The 20,978-nt window shown below is 42.3% G+C and overlaps 1 protein-coding gene across 5 annotated transcripts in view; it reads right to left on the reverse strand.

The window, feature by feature from the left end:
• Window positions 1-20,978, reverse strand: part of bsna (bassoon presynaptic cytomatrix protein a) — a 206,714-nt gene that overhangs the window by 29,353 nt on the left and 156,383 nt on the right. For 4 of the 5 annotated variants that reach the window (XM_049580097.1, XM_049580096.1, XM_049580094.1 and 1 more), the window contains 6 exons: window positions 18,443-18,886; window positions 8,835-14,225; window positions 7,934-7,975; window positions 7,161-7,328; window positions 6,385-6,644; window positions 3,928-4,861 (listed from right to left, as the gene is read on the reverse strand). In XM_049580097.1, coding sequence (XP_049436054.1) covers window positions 3,928-4,861; window positions 6,385-6,644; window positions 7,161-7,328; window positions 7,934-7,975; window positions 8,835-14,225; window positions 18,443-18,886 — 7,239 coding nt within the window. The remainder of the gene's footprint in view (window positions 1-3,927; window positions 4,862-6,384; window positions 6,645-7,160; window positions 7,329-7,933; window positions 7,976-8,834; window positions 14,226-18,442; window positions 18,887-20,978) is intronic. The other variant, XM_049580095.1, reaches the window with a different exon arrangement.

Consider the following 20,978-nt stretch of genomic DNA (forward strand, 5'->3'; position numbering starts at 1 on the left):
CGATAGATAGAGGGAACAGGTAGATGGGAAAGAGGTAGAAAGGAGTGGAAAGGTGGTAGCAGAAAATCCATAGAGAAGAATCAAAGTGGGAGAAGAAAGTTGAAGGAGGTGGGAGGACAGATGGTGTGCACAAGAAATGAATATAGAACAGGAGGAAGAGGAGGGAGGAAAACTCAAAAAGAGTAAAAGGTCAAGGGACAGAGGAAACAAGGAAAAGACACAACGACAGGGATATACGAGGGAGACAAAGGAGACACATATAGACACAGAGACAAGGACAACAGGAAACAAGAGTGGAGTTTGTATTAGAGGACATACATGAACATTAAAATGTGTGCCAATTGCGGTGCAGTTTTCTGGTAATTAATCTTCTACATCCAAGCAAACATCTTAAATTGTTGGGAAACTCTTTTGATGGGTTGTTGCTTTCAGGATTTTGTATTTCAACAAGGTTAACATGACAAACTCTCTGCCCCATATTTTGTAATACTGACAACATTTGTCTTTTATTTAAAATTTTGATTAAAATATAACTTTATAATTAGCAGGACCAAACCAATTATCTTTTAAAAGCTGAGATGATCTTTAAAGATGGGTCTCAGTCTGCTTCGAATGAGTGTGACTGTATGGCTTTTGTATGAATAGAAAAGCTTTGCTAAACATATTTTGGAAATGAATCACCTTGCAGCTGTCAAGGAAAAAATTTCCTTTCAGTTATGGATTAGGAGGTGGCGGCGTGAAGTTATGGCAGATACATAATAAGTGCTATTGAGTCGGTTTGGACCTAAAACTATAAAGGATGTTACCAACACCTTTATGAATCCATGTCTTATTGAATTTATGCTGTTTTGAAAACAAAACAGGTTTCTACCACTTCAGCAAGTATACACAATAAAGCAGCCACAGAGGTTACTTTATCTTTAGACCAAGCCTACTGCACCATGTGTTCCACTGTAAACTCCAAGAAAAACACAAAGAACACAAGACAAGCATTTCAGTGTATTTGATTATCATCTTGTCTGTGTGTTTTGACTGCACATGGAACTAATCCATTTATAGTACAAACTAGCCACTTGTATCTTGTTCAGATGAGTCAGTGTTTTCTTTTGGCTAATCAATATCATGAATGACGCAAACATCAGACTGAATGTTGGTTCAGCTTTGTTTTTTAAAGTGTCTAAATACTGTATCTTCCCATCCCATACATATTTGATAAGGGCATTTTGAATTTGTAAATAGATCACACAGTATGCTGTGTGTTGTTTATCGTGTCAATCTGTGTGGGGGCGGCAACATAAAATAAATCCCTAATCTCGGCATGTGGGCAGTGAAAACATACTTCCAACACCTCAGAAGATTAGGAGAGAAAACACTGTGCAGTGTAAAACATCTATACATAACAAAGGGGCTGTTCATCACAACATTTACATAATGACTGCTATGACTCAATACTGCTGATGGAAGGCAGAAGAAAACAAATACATTTTTTTTAGTCATTTCATAGGCACGTCCCAAAGCAGTCTGCTTAGTTTTGTTTACCTTGCCATATGCTTTGGAGTGATTTTACAATGCAACAGGGGATGATGTGGAAGTGGATAACTGCTGAATGATTGAAGTCAGTTTCACTTTTTAAATGTATTCCTAAAACATACTTTTATCAAAGGACCTATTCTAATTTTGCTTAATTTAGCTTGAATTGCTTCTTTATTTCTTCTTTTATTAGTCAAGCAGTGTCGTAATAACTCGGAGAAGAGTAAGATCAGCGCAAAGTTATAGTAATTGGAAAGAGTTTCACCTATTTCATTCTGGTCCATTAATGTCTTTTGTTACCTAAAAGTTCCCAACTGACATGATTTTATATTTGATTTGTTGATTTTAATTTGCAGCCCCTTGTGAGCCACTTTGTAACTTTGGTTTTGAAAAGTGCTCTATAAATCAAGTTCATTAGTTTATGATGACGTATTCATTCTTTAGCTATCAATCTGATCTTTATCAATTGGTCTAAACAAATGAAGCCTTTCACACCAAAATATGTTTATTGTGAGAGCAGTCTGCCGTCGGCCATGTATGCTGTAATACAGGTTTCATTTTGAAAATGTATTGGTCCTGGTTTGTAATTATGATGGCACTGAAGGAGTTATTAATGCACAGAATTATGATAGTAATGCCTCTTGTGTGACAATGCAGGGTAAGAATTTTAAAATGCCCAAATCACAGCTAAACAGAGATACTAAATAAAACGTCAGACCGTACTATCATCACAAATCTACAAGAATTAAAATGAACAGGCAGAAACATTCACTAGCTGCCTAGTATAGTATCAGATTTCGTTAATTTGTAGCCAAGTTGTTGAACATCTTCCTCAGCACTGGTTTCTACAATAAAAGCTTATAATACCTCAAGAAAGCTCAACAGTGGATTTCCACTGTGTATATTGTTTCATAAGAGAAGTTGTCACTTGTTTCATATTGGGGTTGTGGTCAACTTAATAAAGTCTGTATGCCCTAAAGAACATAAAAAAACAAAACAACAGAAACATCTGAAAAATCCACAACAAAGGGAATTAGTCATCATAGCATTTCCATTAAACATTCATGGCACTCACAAAATAAAAACAGGGGCAAAGTGGAATGAAAGGAATGATTTCAATCAAAGTTACAGAGAGGCCATTCAGTATTGATGCCTCTGGCAAGTTTTGACTCCACTGAACAACATAAAAGTGAGTCAAACTAATGACTAAAGCAAAGAGAATGACTGTGTGAACATGTGCTGGGGCCCTGCCCAAGGTTTAAATTTGTTACCCAACAATCAATTTTTCATACTGTTGATGGTGAATCTGTGTATATATAATATTTTGACTAGTTACTAGTTACAACAGGAAGCCCCAAATATGGGCCCTTTCTTGGACTGTGGCATTAGGCAGCATTACTAGTATTAGCATGAAGATATGAAACGAAAGCAAAACATTCAGTCTGTTTGGTATTTAGGAAAATGCATTAATTCTATCAACTCCAAACCAGACTATCAAACTGTGTTCAATATCGGTGGAAGTACCGTAGCTTTGATAATTAAAACAAGGGCGTAGGTTTGATTCAACACTGGGTGGGACACATGAAATGGGGGGTTTGGGGGTCCTTCGTAAAAACATTTTGAGCATCAAACACTAATTTCCTGATTTGTGCCTTTTCTGCATCAATTTATGGTGTAAATGTCTTTCTTGTTTTTACTGGGGGAAACTAATGCACATGTTGTAAACATTGTGGCGATGCCCCCTACATCAACCCATAAAATCTACACCTGGATAACAACTGTGACTACATTACAGTTAACCTGAATTCTTTCTTCTTGACACATTTTAATTGAACACATTTTAATTGATGTAAACCAATGAAGTACTACAGAAGCTGTTAAGCTCTTTGCTGCAGCTACATTTCATCACAGTAGTCCTCCAGTAAACCACAACTACTGTAGCTGTAACTGAATAATAGCTGGGTTCTTTTATGGACCTCAGCTATTGGCTACATACAATAAGATACCATCTATTAATTGCTTTATTTTCACACTGAGGTTAGCTTCCCGCTGAAATATCTGCCCAGGCAGTCAATTACATAAGTGTCCACAATACAGTATATGTTTTCTACTACACTTTACTTGAGTGCAGGTCTCAAGGGGAGCTTTTGAACTGAACATGAAGTAAAAATTTAGTCAGTTTTTATTAGCATTGATTTTAACCACTTTTCTTAGAAACACACAGCCAATACAACAAAAATAGACTTTTGCTCTATCTAGCTGATAACATCTCGACTATTTAGCTATCTTATCTAGACTCTACCCTGAATCGAGTTTAATCGCTTCATTCTCTGTAATTCTACATTTATCTTTCACTGTGTGCTAATGCATGTGTCAGCATGGTTGGAGAGACTTTACCTGGCTCTGGAGCGCTTGTTGTTGGTAGAGGGACAGCCTGGCCTTGGTATGCTCATCTGTGGTGGGGCTGAGGGGCTTGGGGTCTGACATGGACCTCTGGGTGCTCTTGATGGGTCGGGGCACAGAGGGGTGTCTCTGGGGGGACTCTGCTGTGTAGGACTTCTGCTGAGGTGTGACGTGGGCCTTGTTCAGCCTCTCGCTGGACAGAGATGTCTCCAGCAGGCGGTGAGGGGACACCGGGGAGACAGGGGAGTAGAGGACTTGTGGGGATTTGGGTGTCTGCTGCTGGCGGATGATGCTGGAGATGGACTCGTTGTGGAGGTGGTTGTGAGGCTGGTAGTTGATGTCGAGTGGGTCGGGGCGGCGGCGCTCAAACTTGGCTGCGTTTGCTGCGATGTGCTGCTGCTGGCGCTGCTGGGTCAGGAGGTCAACAGAACCAGATTGTTGGGTTCCAGTGCTGGTAGAGGAAGAATATGGACTGACTGTGGTTGGTACACTGAGCTGGGGAGCTACAACACCCTGTGACTGGGCTTCTGGGTCAGTCTGACATGCTAGAGACTGTCCTTTCTGGGTGCGCTCAGGTCCGGAGATGTAGTGCACAATCTCTACTTTATTAGGGTCTGGTACTGTCACATGGATCGCTGGGGAGACTCTTCCCAGGTGCTCCACTTCCGTCTGGCATGACATTTCCCTGATGGTCTGGACTGCAATGCTGGAGGATACCATCTTGGAGGAGTCAGTCTTAGTGTCAGTGGCTGTGGTGGACGTGGCAGCAGTGCTGCTGCCAGCGGTACTGGACTCAGCATGCCGGGAGAAACGGGAACGTCTTCGGCGGACCGGGTGCTCTGTCTCAGCTTTGTCCTCGTCATCATCCGTCTGGACGGAGCAGTCAACACTGCGACCACGCCTTCTGGTGCGATGACGCATCATGTACCTGGTGACGGAGGGAAGAGAAGAAGAAAAAGGTAAGGAAAGTCCATAGACTGTATAAAATAATGTAGGTAGCCGCCCTGACATCACCCATTGGTTTGTGGACTCCTGTTTTGAAGCCTTGAGTTCAGCATTTCGGCTGTCACCATCTTGGTTTTTTGGAGACAGAAGTTACCAAATCTGAATGAGAGGGTGGAGCTGTGGAGGAGCGAGGGGCGGATCTGACTCATAGACTGTGATGACACCACAAATAAGTAAAATACATACTGGTAAGTTATATAAAATTCACCCCCTGTACAGTTGTCATGAAGGGAGGAATTAGCTAGAGAGACTGAACATGTTTAATCCTGCCGTACAGTTGGGCATTTTAACATGTGGGTCTGTGGTGACTGACGTGCTTCTGAGACCAGCCTCAAGTGGCCATTAGAGGAACTGCAGGTTTTGGTACTACCATTTTGGCCTGATTTTTCAGCCCTGGCGGTTGCCACCTGGGAAAGAAACATTAAAGCTGTATACTACCACATATGTACAAGAACATTCAAGTGTAAATTGCAGGCTGTATCATGAAGCTTTAACATAGAAACTTTTCTTTTAAAATAGTGTTTTTATTGGAGTTTTCAGTTATCTGTATATATACATATATTTCACATAAATAAAATAGTCAGTCTTGAAAAGGCAAGAAAAAAAGTTCATGAAAACAGAGGTGGGTAAGTGGTGATACAGGTACAGGTAGGTACAGTAGTAAACAGTAAACATGAAGTACGCATGGGCTACTACACTTTATAATCTTAATCCAGTTGCCCCGCCAACACTCTGCCCAGAGAGCTAGCTGGTTAAGTGAGTGGTTTTGAGAAACAGACATAAATGTTTTATTTGTAAAAACTTAAAGAAGTGCCTTGAAGGAATATCATACTTTTCTTGTCGTTCCATAAATGACATTAGCCTTCCATCGTTGTGTAAATCCATTATTCTGCCTGATCCCTTGTTTGCCCATTTTAAAACCAGCATCTTCTCTTCCAGGTATAAATTTGCCATCGCCCCATATTGTCGTGACAGCTGACAGTAGGGAGGTTTCCTCTGTATAGTTTTGGGCCTCATGCCAGATACTTATTGGATTTTTAGGAAAGGTTTTTTCGTATTTTTCCCCAGCTTCTTTGGTTCAGAAGAGTAAAGGTAGCTGCTTTTAACGTAGAAACTTAACCTCGGACAACAAGTCTAACTTAAAACATTTACCAATAGCAGATGTCATATGAAATTATTGCTGCATCATGCTTAATGCTTTTGAAACTCTCAGAAAAGTGACATCTTTATTACGTGTGAAAATGGTCTATAAATTATTTATAAAGCCTGCATCTGCATCTCAGCTTGTGTCTTTTTATTTAATTACAGAAAGATGTGAAGTAAATAGGAAGACTATCAGGGAAATCCTTGCCAAACACACACACACACACAAAACATTCACATCTATGTATCTGTCCTCTTACTCACTCCACCCACCCATACACGCATGCACACACACATCTCTACCTCTCCTCTCCGTCTTCATCGTCTGTCTGCACACAGCTGTCCACGATCCTGCGGGGGGAGCCGTAAAACACCACGCCGTCTCCATCCAAGCTGTCCCTGCTCAGCCTGGTCATGGAGCTGTGTTTTCTCATGTTGCTCCTGGTCTCCACCATGTGCTCCTCCTGGCTCCTCAGACACATCTCTGACGAGGAGTTGGGGAGGGAGCGGGAGCTCATCTGAGCGTCGTTGTAGGGGTGCACGGGCTGTCCAGTCATGTCCAGCTGAAGAAAAAAAAAAGATTGTTGTCAACTATCATTTATTTAACTGAGCCTGAAAAGGCTTTGCATGTTGCAACTCATGTTACAATCATAGAAGTTCACCAAAGAATTGACTCAGTGCAGACATGCAAACATTATGAGCTGCAGCTTGGGGTGTCAGTTCAGAACAGTGATCAGTTTTAGAAAGCACTTTAAAATTATTTTTGCAAAATGAATTTCATGTGTCATGCAAAATTACTTGTACAGACACACGTTTTTCTTTGCCATGACAGTTAACTCATGAGTTGGTAGAATATGTGTTGGTGGCTTCTGAGATCAAATTGGCTTTAGAAAATATACTGTAGAAAAAAGGGAGGTGTCAGTTAGGTAAATCCATGCCAGGGGTCAAGCATGTGTAGGCAGGTGTCAGGCAGGTAAAATCTGTGGCCTAAAATTTTCCAAACAAATGAAGCCTTCAGCATTATGGCTAGATGTCACATCACTTACAAGGCACCTGATGGTGTTCCTCCTTTCCCTTACCTGAACGCTGTGAGCTGCAGCTGTTTTCTGTCTCTTCTGCTCTACAAGCTGTTGCTGGAGCTGCTGCTGCAAAGACTGGATCTGATCTAGCTGGGACTTCTGCTGGGCCAACTGCTCCCTCTGGAGAACAAGTTGTTTCTCGCGTTCCTGTTGCTGCTGCTGGAGGACCTAAAAAATGTTGGAGGAAAGGGGAACAGAGAGAAGCACACGTCGGCAAAAAACACAGAGAGAGGACAAGACAAGAAAAGTATGGAGAAGCGTAGCACAAGAAAGAGGTGAGAGTGGGTGGGTTGAGAGGAGAAGGAATGATCAAACAAGAAAAATAAATGATGGACAAGAAGACAAGATTAAAGACAATGAGAGAAACATAGAGAGGGAGACAGCAAAGACAGAAGAAGACAAGGTTGTTGACTTTTGGCACATCTGGTTGAATACAAGATGACCAAAAACTCCTGACACTGAATGTGACATGGAGTTATTCTTGCGCTGATGGATTAGTTTTAAAAATGGTTCCAAGTTAGTCAGACTTCTATATATTGCATAAACCAAGAATGGAAGCGCAACATAAATGAAGTGCAGCATGTAGCCTGCTGGTAATTGCTGTTGCCAGTCATATGATGCTCATAAGAAAATATGTAATGCATTTTCTTTGTTGCATAAATGACAGGCTAGTGCAAATAAGGAGTTTGGGTTTTTTGCTCATACTGTAGGATATGAGATGCATATTATACATTCCATCTCTAGTTCATTCTCATTAAGGAAGGCTTCCACACCTGTTTAACTGAGTTAACTTGAAAGATTTTCAACTGCTTGTTCTATCAAAAAAGAAGAAAATTGTCATGTTAGCCCTTCTGTTAACTGTTAAAACATCCGCACAAGGCTGTCAGGAGCTCAGAAAAGTGGTATATTCAAATGTGTACTTGCTGTTGGTTATCAGACAAATACAGCATAATGGGATTCATTTTTCTTTTGCATATAAATCAGACCAACAAATGGAATATTAAACCACTTTCCATTTTCCCTCTGAACATAAGTCAAACCAACAAATGGAACATGAAACCAAAATCTGAGCATCATCAGTCTCTGTCACACATACATAATACAGGCATGTTCATGCACACTTCAAATACAAGAAAGGTCCAGTAAAGTGAACTACACAGCATGCATGTAGAAGTATATTTTGGTAAGGTTGGCTGATGCAAACATTTCTTTGAACAAAAGGAGCCATCAATCATTACATTAAATAACATTTTCACTGACAATGACAGTATCTTAACACCATCTTCTGAAGAGATATTTAATGGTCTCACTGGCAAATATCTTCAATAAAACTGTCACAGTTTGTTACATGTACTTTTTTTGGAGAATTGATAGGAAACATGCACTGAATTGCATGCATATACTGTAACTGTATATAGTATTGTTTTTTTATCATTTCTGTACTGTATCTTGCAAGTCAATTTACTGGTTGCACATCAAAGATGTGACATTGAAAGAACAAAACAATTCAAATAATATAAAAGGATAAAAACACAATAACATACACCACAAAAAAGACAACCACAGAAACAACAAAACACAAATCAAAATCCACTGCAAAACCAACAACCACAAAACATCAAACAAGACACCAATGATCAAACTCTCCATTCCGCCTCCCGTCTCTCCCTCTACCTGTTCCTTGATGTTCTGCAGCTCATGTAACTCTCTCTGCACCAGCATCTGCTCCTTCTCCCTGTGCAGCTTCAGCTCAATCCTTTCTCGTTCCAGTTCCTCCTGCAGGCGCAGTTGCCGAAGTTTCTCCAGCTCCACGCGCTCCCTTTCCATCTGCAGAAGCTGCTCCTGCTGCCGATGCAGCCTCTCTGCCTCGGTTTCACCCTCCTTGTGTATGGCACCTGGTGGAGGGAAGGGAGGAAGACCCCCTGCGATGGGTAAACCACTAGAGGGGGCAGAGGGGCCAACTGGAGGTTGGGTGTAGCCATGAGTGTGTGAAGGAGCAGAGGGTGGGTAGGCATGGGCAGCTGGAGGTGGCTGTGGTGGCTGCTGATTGGTTGCCGCTTGTTGCTGTTGTTGTTGTTGACTGTGTAAATGGGCCTGGGACAGGTTTATTGGTTGCTGCTGTTGCTCCATTGGTATGACAACTGTACCTTGCACAGAGGTGACCTCTGCTGATGAGGATGCACCTTTACCGAGGTAAACCGGTTCATCCTGGACTGTAGAACTAGTAGTTGTCATGGGGACAGACACTGGGGCACCTACTGGTGCTGAAGTTGTTGCGGAACCAGCAGTAGTGGCAGTGGTTGACGTTGTCTGGAGAAGACCTGGTGCTGGGTAACGGACTGGACCTTGTCCAGTTAAGGGTATTCTGGGGGTCATTGGTAGCCTGCTAAGACTAGATAGGGGGACAGGTGTCATGTTGGCAGAGGGGTATGGCCGGTAGACCCCCCTCAGTAGTGGGCGAAGAACAGAGGCAGGCTGAGTTGTGATGGGAAGCGTAGAAGCGATGGGAGTCTGAATGGTGGAGTAGATCATCCCATCAGAGGACCTAATAGCAGCAGGGTACATGGCTCTGAGGCTGGCCTGCCTGGCATTGATAAGGTTGGTTAGTGCTTGACTGTGGGAGATTGGTTTCCCATCTAGTCCAAAGAGGAGGTTTTGTCTCATGCCGAGACCTGCTGCAAGTCTGGAGGCTGCAGATCCAGTTCCTCTCCCCAAACTACCAAACTGCATCAAATCTGGGTTGCTTCCATAACGATCCATAGAATTAAGTGCTGCACACATCCGGCTGATCTCCCTGGCAGTTGTAGCACTGTATTGAGCCAAGTTAGCTTCTTGGAAGCCAGCAATGTCACGAGCAGAGTAGCCATAATCTGCACTGATGTTAGACAGAGAATTATATCTCCTTATAGGCAGCGTTTGGGCTGTGATGTCTCCTCCATGCCGTAAATCTGTATAGGAGCCATACTGCATTCCTATATACCCTCCATAACCCTGTTTCATAGCAGTTAGATCCATGGCAAGTTCTCCTGAGGCTTGGAGTTGTGGATCTAGTTTAGAGCGGTAGGACTGTAACCCAGCTTCAGCTAGGTTTGTATCAGACATCGAAGGCTGGAGCCTACCAGGGAAAGGTAATGTGTAGGCCTTACGTTCATCCATTGGATATTCATGGTACCCTCCAGTTTGTCTTTCTTGGTCAGACTCATAGGTAAGAGGTGGGGCAGATGGAGGTCTTATGCCCTCTTTCTCACCACCAACACAGCTTCCACCAAAGGGAAGCCGGTAAACAACATCACAGCAAGCTGGTTGGTTGTCTGGTTTAATTTGGCCCCCTGTCAGATCCATCGCATCCTGTCCTTCTTCTACCTTCACTAGCTGAGTCACTGCCCTGGCCTGCTCTGGCCCTCCATCCATTTGTACTACCATGCTATGTGGTGATTTACCTCCTGAAATCAAACCAGGAGGACTGATCTTCCCTTTCAACTCAATGGGACCAGTGCCATACAGCTCAGGGTTAATGACTGGTGAAACAGCACTGACCACAGCTGAGGCAGCACTAGTCTGACTGACTAGCAAGTCTTTTTTCAGTAAAGGTGGGATCTGGCCAGTAAGGCTGTACCTGGCCAAAGCAGATGCCTGTTGCTGCTGCTGTTGCATCTGGTGGTGCTGCTGCAACTGTTGTTCAAGGAGCTGTTGTTGCTTCTGCAGCTTCTCTTGCTGAATTTGTAGCTCCTTCTGTTGGATACTGAGGTCTTCCAGTTTGGCATCAATTTTTGGTATTGACGGATCCATTGGAGGTGAAATCGGTTTGTTCTGGGAGAGACACACAGCTGAACCCATGCCCTGACCCAGATCTACTCGGTTTTGATGGGGATCACCATAGACTGTTGGCTGTTTGGGCTGGGTCATGAACATGGAAGCAGCCACAGTGACACTCACAGTGGTTGGTGTGGTGATCTCCTGCGTGTTCAGGTTCATAATCAGTGGCTGTACAATCGTTGAATGTCTGCTACCCTCTGATCCACCATGATATTTCCTGCTTTCGGTGGCCAAGGAGGTGAGATCCATTCCCTGGTCAGTCATGATAATAGGGGCAGGTTTGGTGACTGTTCTGAGGTCCACAACACTTCCACCTTGGATCATATGGCCTTGCTCTACCCTAGAAGTTCCTGGGACTGTAGATATTCGACAGAGGGAGATATTGTCCATTGACATGGACCCTCTAGTGTAAAGGCTGGCTGTGGTGACCATACTTGTTCCTACATTTACTTTCTCCACTCTTTGTGTTCGGTAGAAGCTTCGGGTAGGAGACTGTTGGTAAGGCGGCGTGTCTGGAGGGCTGCCACATGGGGAGTAATTGTCAAATGTTGATTGGCGGCTAAATCGGGTAGGCGAAGACAGAGGAGAAGTAGCAGTGTTGACTGTCATAGGCCTAGCTGGGCTTGGAGGTGGGGAGTATGGGGCATCCTGGGAAGACTGCTGACGATAGAGCCGTGGGGAAATTGATCGATGTGCTGTTTGGGTTCCCTGAGCCGTCACTGGAGACGGAGGCCCAGAGCCAGCTGAATCTGACATTCGTAATGCTGAACTGAACGTCTGGGTAGAGAACTCAGCTGTATTCCTTCTGGAAGGTGAACGGGTGGGACTCTGTGGTGGCGGCGATGGAGAAAGAGGAGGACTGGTGCTCCTGTAATAAGTAGTGTACTTGGGAGAACGCGGCTCAATAATTCTCTCCGTGGAAGATGTTGCGCTGTCTCGCACATGGACACCTCTGCTCTCCCCTATCCTTCTGGTGATGACTTCTCTTTGACTGTAGGCCTGGGTAATCTCTGCAATCTTGCTGCATACACTTGAGACTGTAGCTGAAGATGTGGCAGTACTTGATGTGTGCCGGCCATACATACCAGACTGAGTGGTTGTCATAGTGTGGCTTGAACTAGTCTGAGAAATAGTCACTGCATCTCTGGCATAAACTCCATATGCTGCAATAGTGGTGGCAGCCACTGTTGGAGTTATTCCATTCTTTCCTGCTTGGCTTTTGATCCTGTCTTTGTGTCCATCCTTTGCAGAGAAGTGCTGCGTAACTCGGACATCAGGAATCCGCCCTCCAGTCTCGGCAAAGGAGACAGGAGCTGAGATCTGGGTGGGGCTGGTCCCTGGAGTTAGTAGAGCATTGCTTTGCTCAAGTAGCTTAGCAAAGGCTGACCCTGTGTCTAGGAGCTGTTTGTCTGGGTAGGAGCTCTCAATCTCAATCTCTACTTGCTCATCAGTGGCCTGCTGCATCTTGGTGATGTTCTGTGATGTTTGTCGAATCTCCTCATAAATATCTGTTTCTGTCTCTGCTGCCTCATTGTCGTATCCTGCCTGATCATCATATTCATACTCGTCGTCATAACCTTGTCCATTAACGTCCTCCTCGTAGTATTGCCCATGTCTTCCATGTTGCTGTTGCTGCTGTTGTTTCTGTTGTTTCTGAAGCATCTCTGCCTTCCTCATCATCTCCTCATAAACCTCCTCAGCGCTCTTTAGCGGTTTGGAAGTTGAGGATGGTGCTGTGGTGGTTGTTGTAGTTGATGATTTCTCGACTGGTGAGTAGAGAGACATAAATGTGGGCAGGTTGTATTCGCTGCCTGACTTGTAAAGTTTGGACTCATATCCCTCAGCCTCAGAGTCCAAACTCTGAGGGGAATATTCAGAAGCAGAAGATCGATGGAGCTCTTCCATTTCTGCAGCTTGTCTCAGCTCCTCTGTTGGAGAAGCATCTTCAATGGGGGAGAGATTACTAGGTGGTGTCTTGGACCTCTCTCTGCGCCTCTGAGCCCTCAGCTCCTCCTTATCTCTCTTGGTCTTTCGTGCTGTGCTCCTTATTCTCTGTTGTTCCACCTCCCTCATCTTCTCCTGCTCTCTCAGAAGTTCTTCTTCCTCTCTTAGCTCGTCCTCTTCGGAGGAATCTTCAATGGTGGGAAGGAGGGGTCCATGAGAGCGGTGGCGTGCTTTCCTCTGCTGCTTGGCCTCTTCCAGCCTTTGCCTCCTGCTAGGGCTACTGTCACTGTCCTCCTCCATTGATGAGATGGAAGTAGGAGACTGGCCTGAGCCATATGAGGATGAAGTGGCTGGCAGTGTGGAGGAGTAGTCACCTCGAGAACGCTCCTCGGGAGATCCTGTCAGGCTCTCCATCTCTAGCTCTGGTTCCCGATCAAGGCTCAAGTCATTTTCATTGCTCAGCTCCATGTCTCGGCTGTAGCTGTTGGTGTTATTGAGTTCAATGGTTTTGAAGCGTCTCAAGCCTCCTTGAGATGCCATCAGATCTTCCTCACCCTCCTCCACTGAGCCTTTATAGACATCAGTAGTGCTCTTAGTCTCCTCCTCAAAACTGCTGGAGTGGTGCTGAAGACGTCTTTTCTCCTTCCCTGAGTCAGAGATAACGTGTTTATGGTGGCTTTTCTTGGGTTTCTGGTAGCCATATCCTTCATCTTCCTCATCTTCCTCTTCCTCCATCTCTTCCTCCTCCTCTTCCTCCTCCTCCTCCTCTTCCTCCTCATTTTCCTCATCAGCGCTCATCTCCATTATTTGTCTCCTCATGAACTCCTCATCTGTCATCTCTGTGGGCTCAGCCTCTTTTTCCTTCTTTTTCTTCTCCTTCTTCTCCTCCTTCACTTCCTTCCGTTTACTCTCCCAGTCTCCTACATCTTCTTCTTCCTCCAATATATCTTCTAGTTCCTCGTCAGAGTCATATGCATCCGGTGGGATTGACAGGGAGCGTGGGCGCTGTTTGCCTCTGTCATCCAAGTCTCTATCTCTGTGCTTCCTCCCCCTTCTGTCCACTTTCTCTTCAGAAAGGCTCTTCTCCAGCAAAGGCCTCATGGAGCTTTCTAGTTTGGTGATTTCAGACGGGCTTGGTGGGGAGCCCCGCCCACTGATCCCCCTCTCGCTCAGCTTCATCTCCTCTTCTTGGATTAGACCTGTGATTTCACTGTGGGAGCTGGAGATGCCATCAGAGGAGTAGCCGGTGTCACTGAGGCTCTGTGGGCTGCGTGACAAGTCATGGGTGCTGTTGTTTTTTGTATCCTAAAGAGAAAAAGAGAAAGACAGAAGAATGCATCAGATTTAGGGGATCTAGGGTTTTTAATTTAAGTCAAGTCGTGTTTGCAAAGTGTGACAATATGTTGACGCTGGATCAATACATCAGTACGCATTCAATTTAAGCCCAAATGTATTTAGATTCATATTTTTTTTTAAAATACAGAATTCATGTTTTCTGTCTAATTTCTATCCATCTAAGAACAAATTAAGTTTATTTTTTAAAAATTGCAATTTAATGTGATATATCTTATCATTGTTTGTGCGATATTGGATGACCAAAACATCTGTCAGATAACAAGATTGTTCCAGTTTTATTTTGCTTCTTAAATATGTCAAACTGTGCTTGAGCTAACTGCTAAAAAAGCAGTCCTCTCTTTTTAATAAAAATACTGGTTGTAAATATGTCATTAAACTGCAATCTGATCTTAGCATTTCAAGAAGAGATAAAGCAATGACCCTGAGAGCTCTCTTGAACTTGATACCTAAAATATCTTGATAGATACAAACTACAGTGAATTTTGTCTGAGATCATTCAAGAAGCCTTTTCAGATGTTCACGTACATTTGATGATTTAATAGTTTTTTAATGGCATGTAATTAACGTCAATTATCCTTTTTTTGCTATGGAACATTAGCTACCACGTAGGACGTGCTATATATAAAAATATTAACAACATTTTAAATAAGAATGAAATAAAGTAGGTCTCTCTTCATTAGTTTTTGAAAGTTTGGGGTTTGCTCCATGTTTATAAATTTAGTCTTTATGGAATTCAACTAAGTAACAAAGTCTTAGCTTAAAATATTGGACAGAAAGCAAAAAATAGTTTCCAGTAACAACAACAACAACAACAATAGCTGATTTGGTTCATAAGAACCCCAAACTCCAATTACAGAAATTCCACTTTATTCAACAAGATTGTTTTTTAAAGCTCAAATATGGGCTAAAATTGAATGTGTAGGTGTTATCACATAAAAAAAAGTTGCTAAACTGCACAAAGAAGAAAGAAAAAGTGACAGATTTTAATTAAGAGAGAACATGTGAAAGAATAGGCTTGAACTTGTTATTAAATGTCACTGTGGATGTAGAATTATACAGGAAAACATTTGCCCTTCCTATTTCTAAAACTGAATAAACCGTCTCACATTAGATCCACTAAAAGCTATGTCTGCCCTTTGAACAAAGTCCTCAATAAATACTTTCTTCATTACAATTTAGTTACAATACAAATATGTAATGCAGAATTATGCAACAATTTAACTCGATCAAATACATGGAGTATGGTCTGGTTTTATTAAGAAGTAAATGACAGCATTAAGACAAATTGCATTATTATACATTTATCACAAAGTGGCTTAAAGTTGTTGGATTTGTTAACAATTTTTTGAGCCATTGATGGAAAGAGGTTAGTCAAACTGTGCTTTTTAGGAGTGAGAAAATTTCAGTCTTTTCATGATGAGTGATTGTGAAAGTTAACGTAAAAACTACCCAAAACTCATTCATCAATGGCTCTGTCTCAGATGTCTGTTCATAACATGCCAAATCATAATCTCAAAGGGACTAACCTGGTGAATGAAAGGGGGGGGTGGAGGACAGAATACAAAATAGATAAAAATTATGGAGAGATTTTCTAGAAAACCTCTTACGATGGTTACAATACTTCAGAGGAGACTTTACTTTGAGCTCTGTGCACTTTAAATTCCTAGCAGCTCCCTAGATGAGGAAGGTCTGCTCTGCCTTTGAAAGGGCCCAAAGCAGCCAATCTTTATAAATATTTCAGCAGGAGTGATGGCTGCCGCTGAGTAAGAAAAGGCATTATTTCACTCTCTCTGTGTTTCTCTCTCACTCTCACTCCCCCTCCCCAAGGTAGTCCTTGCAGCCTCAGCATTCTGCGAGGAGGGAATCAATGACATGCTTTCCAAACAGCCATGGACGTCCAGCACCACAGGAGAAAGTAATTGGTTCAACTTACAATTTTAAATAACCATGCTCCATAGAAAGTCTTAGGTAATGACATACCACAACTATATTTTGTGATGAAAAACACCCAGTGTTTTGCTTACAGGCTAATTATCACTTTGTAGTATAACAAAGGAAAAACTGGGCCGGGCTGTGATCGTCCAGCTGAATGTAACTGTAAATTCACATGAAATATTTGGACTGCAAAAAAAAGCTTTAAATAAAAAAGGAGTTCAAGACTAAACTCTGGGTGATTATGGAGGTCAGAGAAAACAAACAAATAAGAAAAGCTTATATAAAATCAGAGAATGGCAAAAATATGAACAGGGCAAATACATCTAGAAATTTGGTTATGATATTAAACCCTAAACCATCCCATTGCATTGTAAATTCATGAAGGCTCTCAGTGACACTATAAACCTTGAGGCATCTTACTTGTCACTGTAATTATGAATTTCATCGTTCAATAAAAAATTAGTTTAATCTAACTGAAATTAAAAAACAAACAAACAAAGAAAAACCAAGACATGGGGAAGAGCACATTGTACTAGTTATTTCCCCCACCATTTTAACTTTAAAGAATTAAACAACTTAAAAGTATTTTATGGATCACTGACCACCAGTCACAAAATTTGATTACATTTAATATTAAAACAGCATGCAGCAGTTGAGAAACATGCAGGAGAAAATCTTAAATATTCATGAGAGAATAATGGGAGACTTGAGCTTCAAAGAAACTGGTACTCTCTTACTTACTGCTTACTTTCTTAACTTTACCCATAGAAAAGGGAGTCCAGCAAGAACTCTTAGAAATGGAAGTTTGATTTTGTGTTGCATTTGCTGACTGTGTTGTAAGACAGTGATAGTTGGCCAACCTACAATGCAAAACTAATGCAGTCTCACAGATCTGTTCAAAGTGACATTTATGAACCTTAACAAGTGCTTATCTCTGAGCACAAGTCATCACAAAAGTGTAACAGAGGCCATATTCACAGTAGCATGAATGGCCTCAAGATGCCACTGTTATTCATTTACTTACATCTGGAGTCTAAACACAGCGATCAAAACCTTGAAGGAAACGCTGGAGGGAATCTAATGAGGCACCAGGCAGCTGGTCGATGGCAGGATCCATGGTGATGTAAAAAGTTAACATCCATTTCTCCGGTTTCAGACTTATTACTTCTGATCATCTGGATTGCAGCCCTGTTATCTTTAACATATCTTGACTGTATGGACTGTGGGGTGTTTGGAGGTCCAGTGTGGGCAAAATCCTGTAGACTACACATACTTGGTGCTGAACAAGAGCTTTCATTAAGCTCTTTAAGTGCGATGGAAAAACTGTATGAATGCAAAGCTGGGCCACGCTGAAACAGCCATGCACACTCACATAACTCAACCTGCATACATGCTCTATAAGTTAAAATGGTCAGACAATGGCCATTTTTTGGCACATAGACCTGTATGTTACACTATGGTTTTCAGAGAGCGTTAACTGAAAATCAGCTAAAAGGGACAGTTCACCCCAAAATCAAAAATACATATTGTTCCTCATACCTGTAGTGCTATAATCAGTCTTTAGGAACTTTTTTCTTTCTACCAAACTACACACGCCAACTGTATCACTGTGCAGAAGGACGTGTGCATCTGCTCATCAACGAGAGGCTCGTGCTTGTGTCAGCGCCAGATGTAAAGATTAATGGCTCACCTATGCTGTAATGTTATCTAGCTCAGTGGCGCTAGGTGAGCTAGCATTAGATTCACACTTCCCTCTGTGTAGTGATTTGGTTGGCGGGTGAAGCTCGATAGAAAGAAAATAGTTCCTACATGAAACTGCTCATAACAAGGTCTGTGGATTATTTTTGAGTAACCGGGTCATAATGTCTGGAAAGAGACGTTGCTGTTGAGTATTTTAAATGTATTGTTTTGGCGCTTTGAGCACCACAAGCCGAGTGCAATCTAGTTCTATTATGTTCAAGATAAGGCAGACATCTCTATGTCCCATATCTCCAGTACTCAGCAACTCACACCAAAACAATCTAGACTGATAGACGGCAATACAGGTAAGAGAAGAACATGTATATTCATTTTTGATTGTCACTTTCCATCTTGTATTTGTATTTGGTTCACTATTTAGAAGCTGTAAAACACTTATACTAGTATCAACTTTTGGTCATTTTCCATAGCTTAACATACAGAGTCATACACATGACTAAAGCAATGTTATGAAAAAAAAAAATCTGACTTACATCATAGTGCCTGGACTTCTTGATTTCCTTAATCGGTATGATCTGCTCTCCTTTCTTCTGGGAGGGTTTGGTGTCTTTGGCAGTTTGGTTGTCAGGCTCGATTTTGGGCTTCTCCTCTGAGGGTTTCAGAGGTTTCTGAGTCTCTGTGGTCGATACTGGTGTCGTTGTCTTGGTGTCAGTCGGTTGTTTGGCAGCAGTGGGCGCAAATGGTACGCTGCCGCCAGTTCCCGGCACTTTCTGTGTCTGCGGCTGGCCTGGCTTGGGGCCCTGCTGACTGGTGGGCTTGTGGAGAGGGCTTTGCTGACTGGTTGGCGCCTGGTGACGGGGCGAGCCCGTTGGCTGGTGCTTGGGAGACGAATGAGGAACGGGAAGTGGAGGTTCGTCGAGGCCGCCCCCGGACATCAGCCGCTGGGTCTGGCAGTTGAGACATAACCACTCTTTTTTCTGAAACACAGAGAAGACAAAAACAGAAGAGTCAGTGACAAAAGTTTGTTTTTTGCCATAGTACAGAGATGTTTTGTTGTTTTATATTATCACCATAATATGGCCGAAAACATGTCTGAAGACATTCAAATTCCAAAATCTTTCTTCTAGCTCATTGCCCATGCTTTGAAAAGGCTGTTTCAAAGTTTCAAAACATCAACACTGACATGACAGGAGAGGCAAAATCTGGCATATGCTTCCAAAAAATACAATTTAAAAAGTTAATAAAGTGATACTTTGAATGAAAAAGTCACCGGCTTGAATAACAGGACTGTCAAAAAGTCATCAGGTAGCTTATTATTGCTCAACAGCAAACAGTAAAGACGGCAGCACTGGTTAGCTCCCAGGTAAGTGTGTGTGTTTGTGTGAGAGAGTGTGTGTGACTTAAAGACCATTTAACCCTGTGTCCCTCTGCAACTACTCCTCCACTGAAATGATGTGTCCTCATTGGAGTTAAATAAGATTGATGGTTTAACACGCTGATTAATATTCTTAACGTTGAATATGTCGATTCCACTTAAGCAGCAGACTGCAGAGACAGATGCACACACACACGCGTGCGCAAGCTCTACACACTCTGGAAATCTTATTTCCAGACAGAGCTGTCAGAGCTGCAGCGGGCTAAGCTAAGCTGGCGTACATTTCTAAAAAGCCAAGTCACACTGACAGCTACACCCTATTTTCATCACATTGGCTCCACTCACTTCTCACACTGTGAGGCTGACTGATGAAAAATTAGACTGCGATGCATGCACGCGCACACACACACACACACACACACACTGTGCATAATCTAAATTTTTCATCTCTAACTGTTTTCCATTTGCTGATGTGAACAAACTGTAGGTCTGTCCAGAAAAAGACATTAAAACAAAAGAAGCAGAAGAGATTTGACTTGGTGTGAGCATTGATAGCCACCATGGCTAAGAAGACTAAGTAAATGTCACTGTCCCATCCACAGTGTTTGACTGACAGGTGATCTCTGGAATGTGCCAACAGAAAAGCCACAGGGGTCGGTTCAGCGACACGCTGACAGAAAGTGTAAAACAGAGTAATTGGTTTACATTTCATTTAAAGACACATTTCTTCAACTAAGATTTATCGCTTAAAATATTCAATATTCATTGTCTCGTCAGCATCTCTCCAGTAAAGACACCTTCTGTTTACCTGATGCTGTTTTGGACTGAAGAGCGGCCTTATTAATCATGTAATGAATAACTGACAGATGTAGCCCTCCCCACTGAACACTTATCTCCCATCTCTGTTCTTTTCCACCCACTCATCCTCTCCTCGTAAAAACTCACCAAACCTATCCTAACCCCTCCCCTCTCCTCATCTTTTATATCACCCTATTAAGCCCCCTTTATCTCTCTGTTTCTCTGAATTCATTTCAGACGTATCTGTTTTTAGGTGTCATACAAGAGACTCCACAGTGACGGATGCAGCTTTGGGTTGAGTGTTAGACACTGTGGTCCTTATTACATACAGGCAGCCAGAATTTGCAATGACAGCTGGAATCATTACAGCAGAAAGATCAACAAAAATGTATAAAAAAAGAAAAAAACAAAGTAGAAAAACTAGCAAATTCCCAATTATTTTTTAAACTAGAAAATGGGCAACAATAGATAAATATTTTAGTAAAACATCTGTATGAATATAAAACTATCAGCCCTGCTCTGCATCAGTCTGCACTGAGGCCTCATATCACGTCTGTTTTAATGACCAACAGGTGTTCTGGCATTGCCTTTCTATTATTAGCAAAGTTCAGGCAGATAATGTGTGTCTGAGTGTTGCTGTCTGATTATTATGAAAAATTTTATGTGTAATAGCTCCAAAAAATGTTGCCTCTCTTTCCTGTTGAAACACAAATCTAACCAGTGCCTTACAATATACAGACACTACTGACTGTAGGTAGAAAAACAGTGGGGGAAAAGGCTAAACAGGTGTGTTGGTAGCTGTAATTTTCATCTAAAGCTGATTTTATACTTGTGCATCAGCTATATGCAGTAACTTCACCGTAGCCTAGCATGTGGCCTATGCCATTGTGTGCATT

The sequence above is a fragment of the Epinephelus fuscoguttatus genome, linkage group LG7 (genome assembly GCF_011397635.1).
Source record: "Epinephelus fuscoguttatus linkage group LG7, E.fuscoguttatus.final_Chr_v1".
Taxonomy (NCBI): domain Eukaryota; kingdom Metazoa; phylum Chordata; class Actinopteri; order Perciformes; family Serranidae; genus Epinephelus; species Epinephelus fuscoguttatus.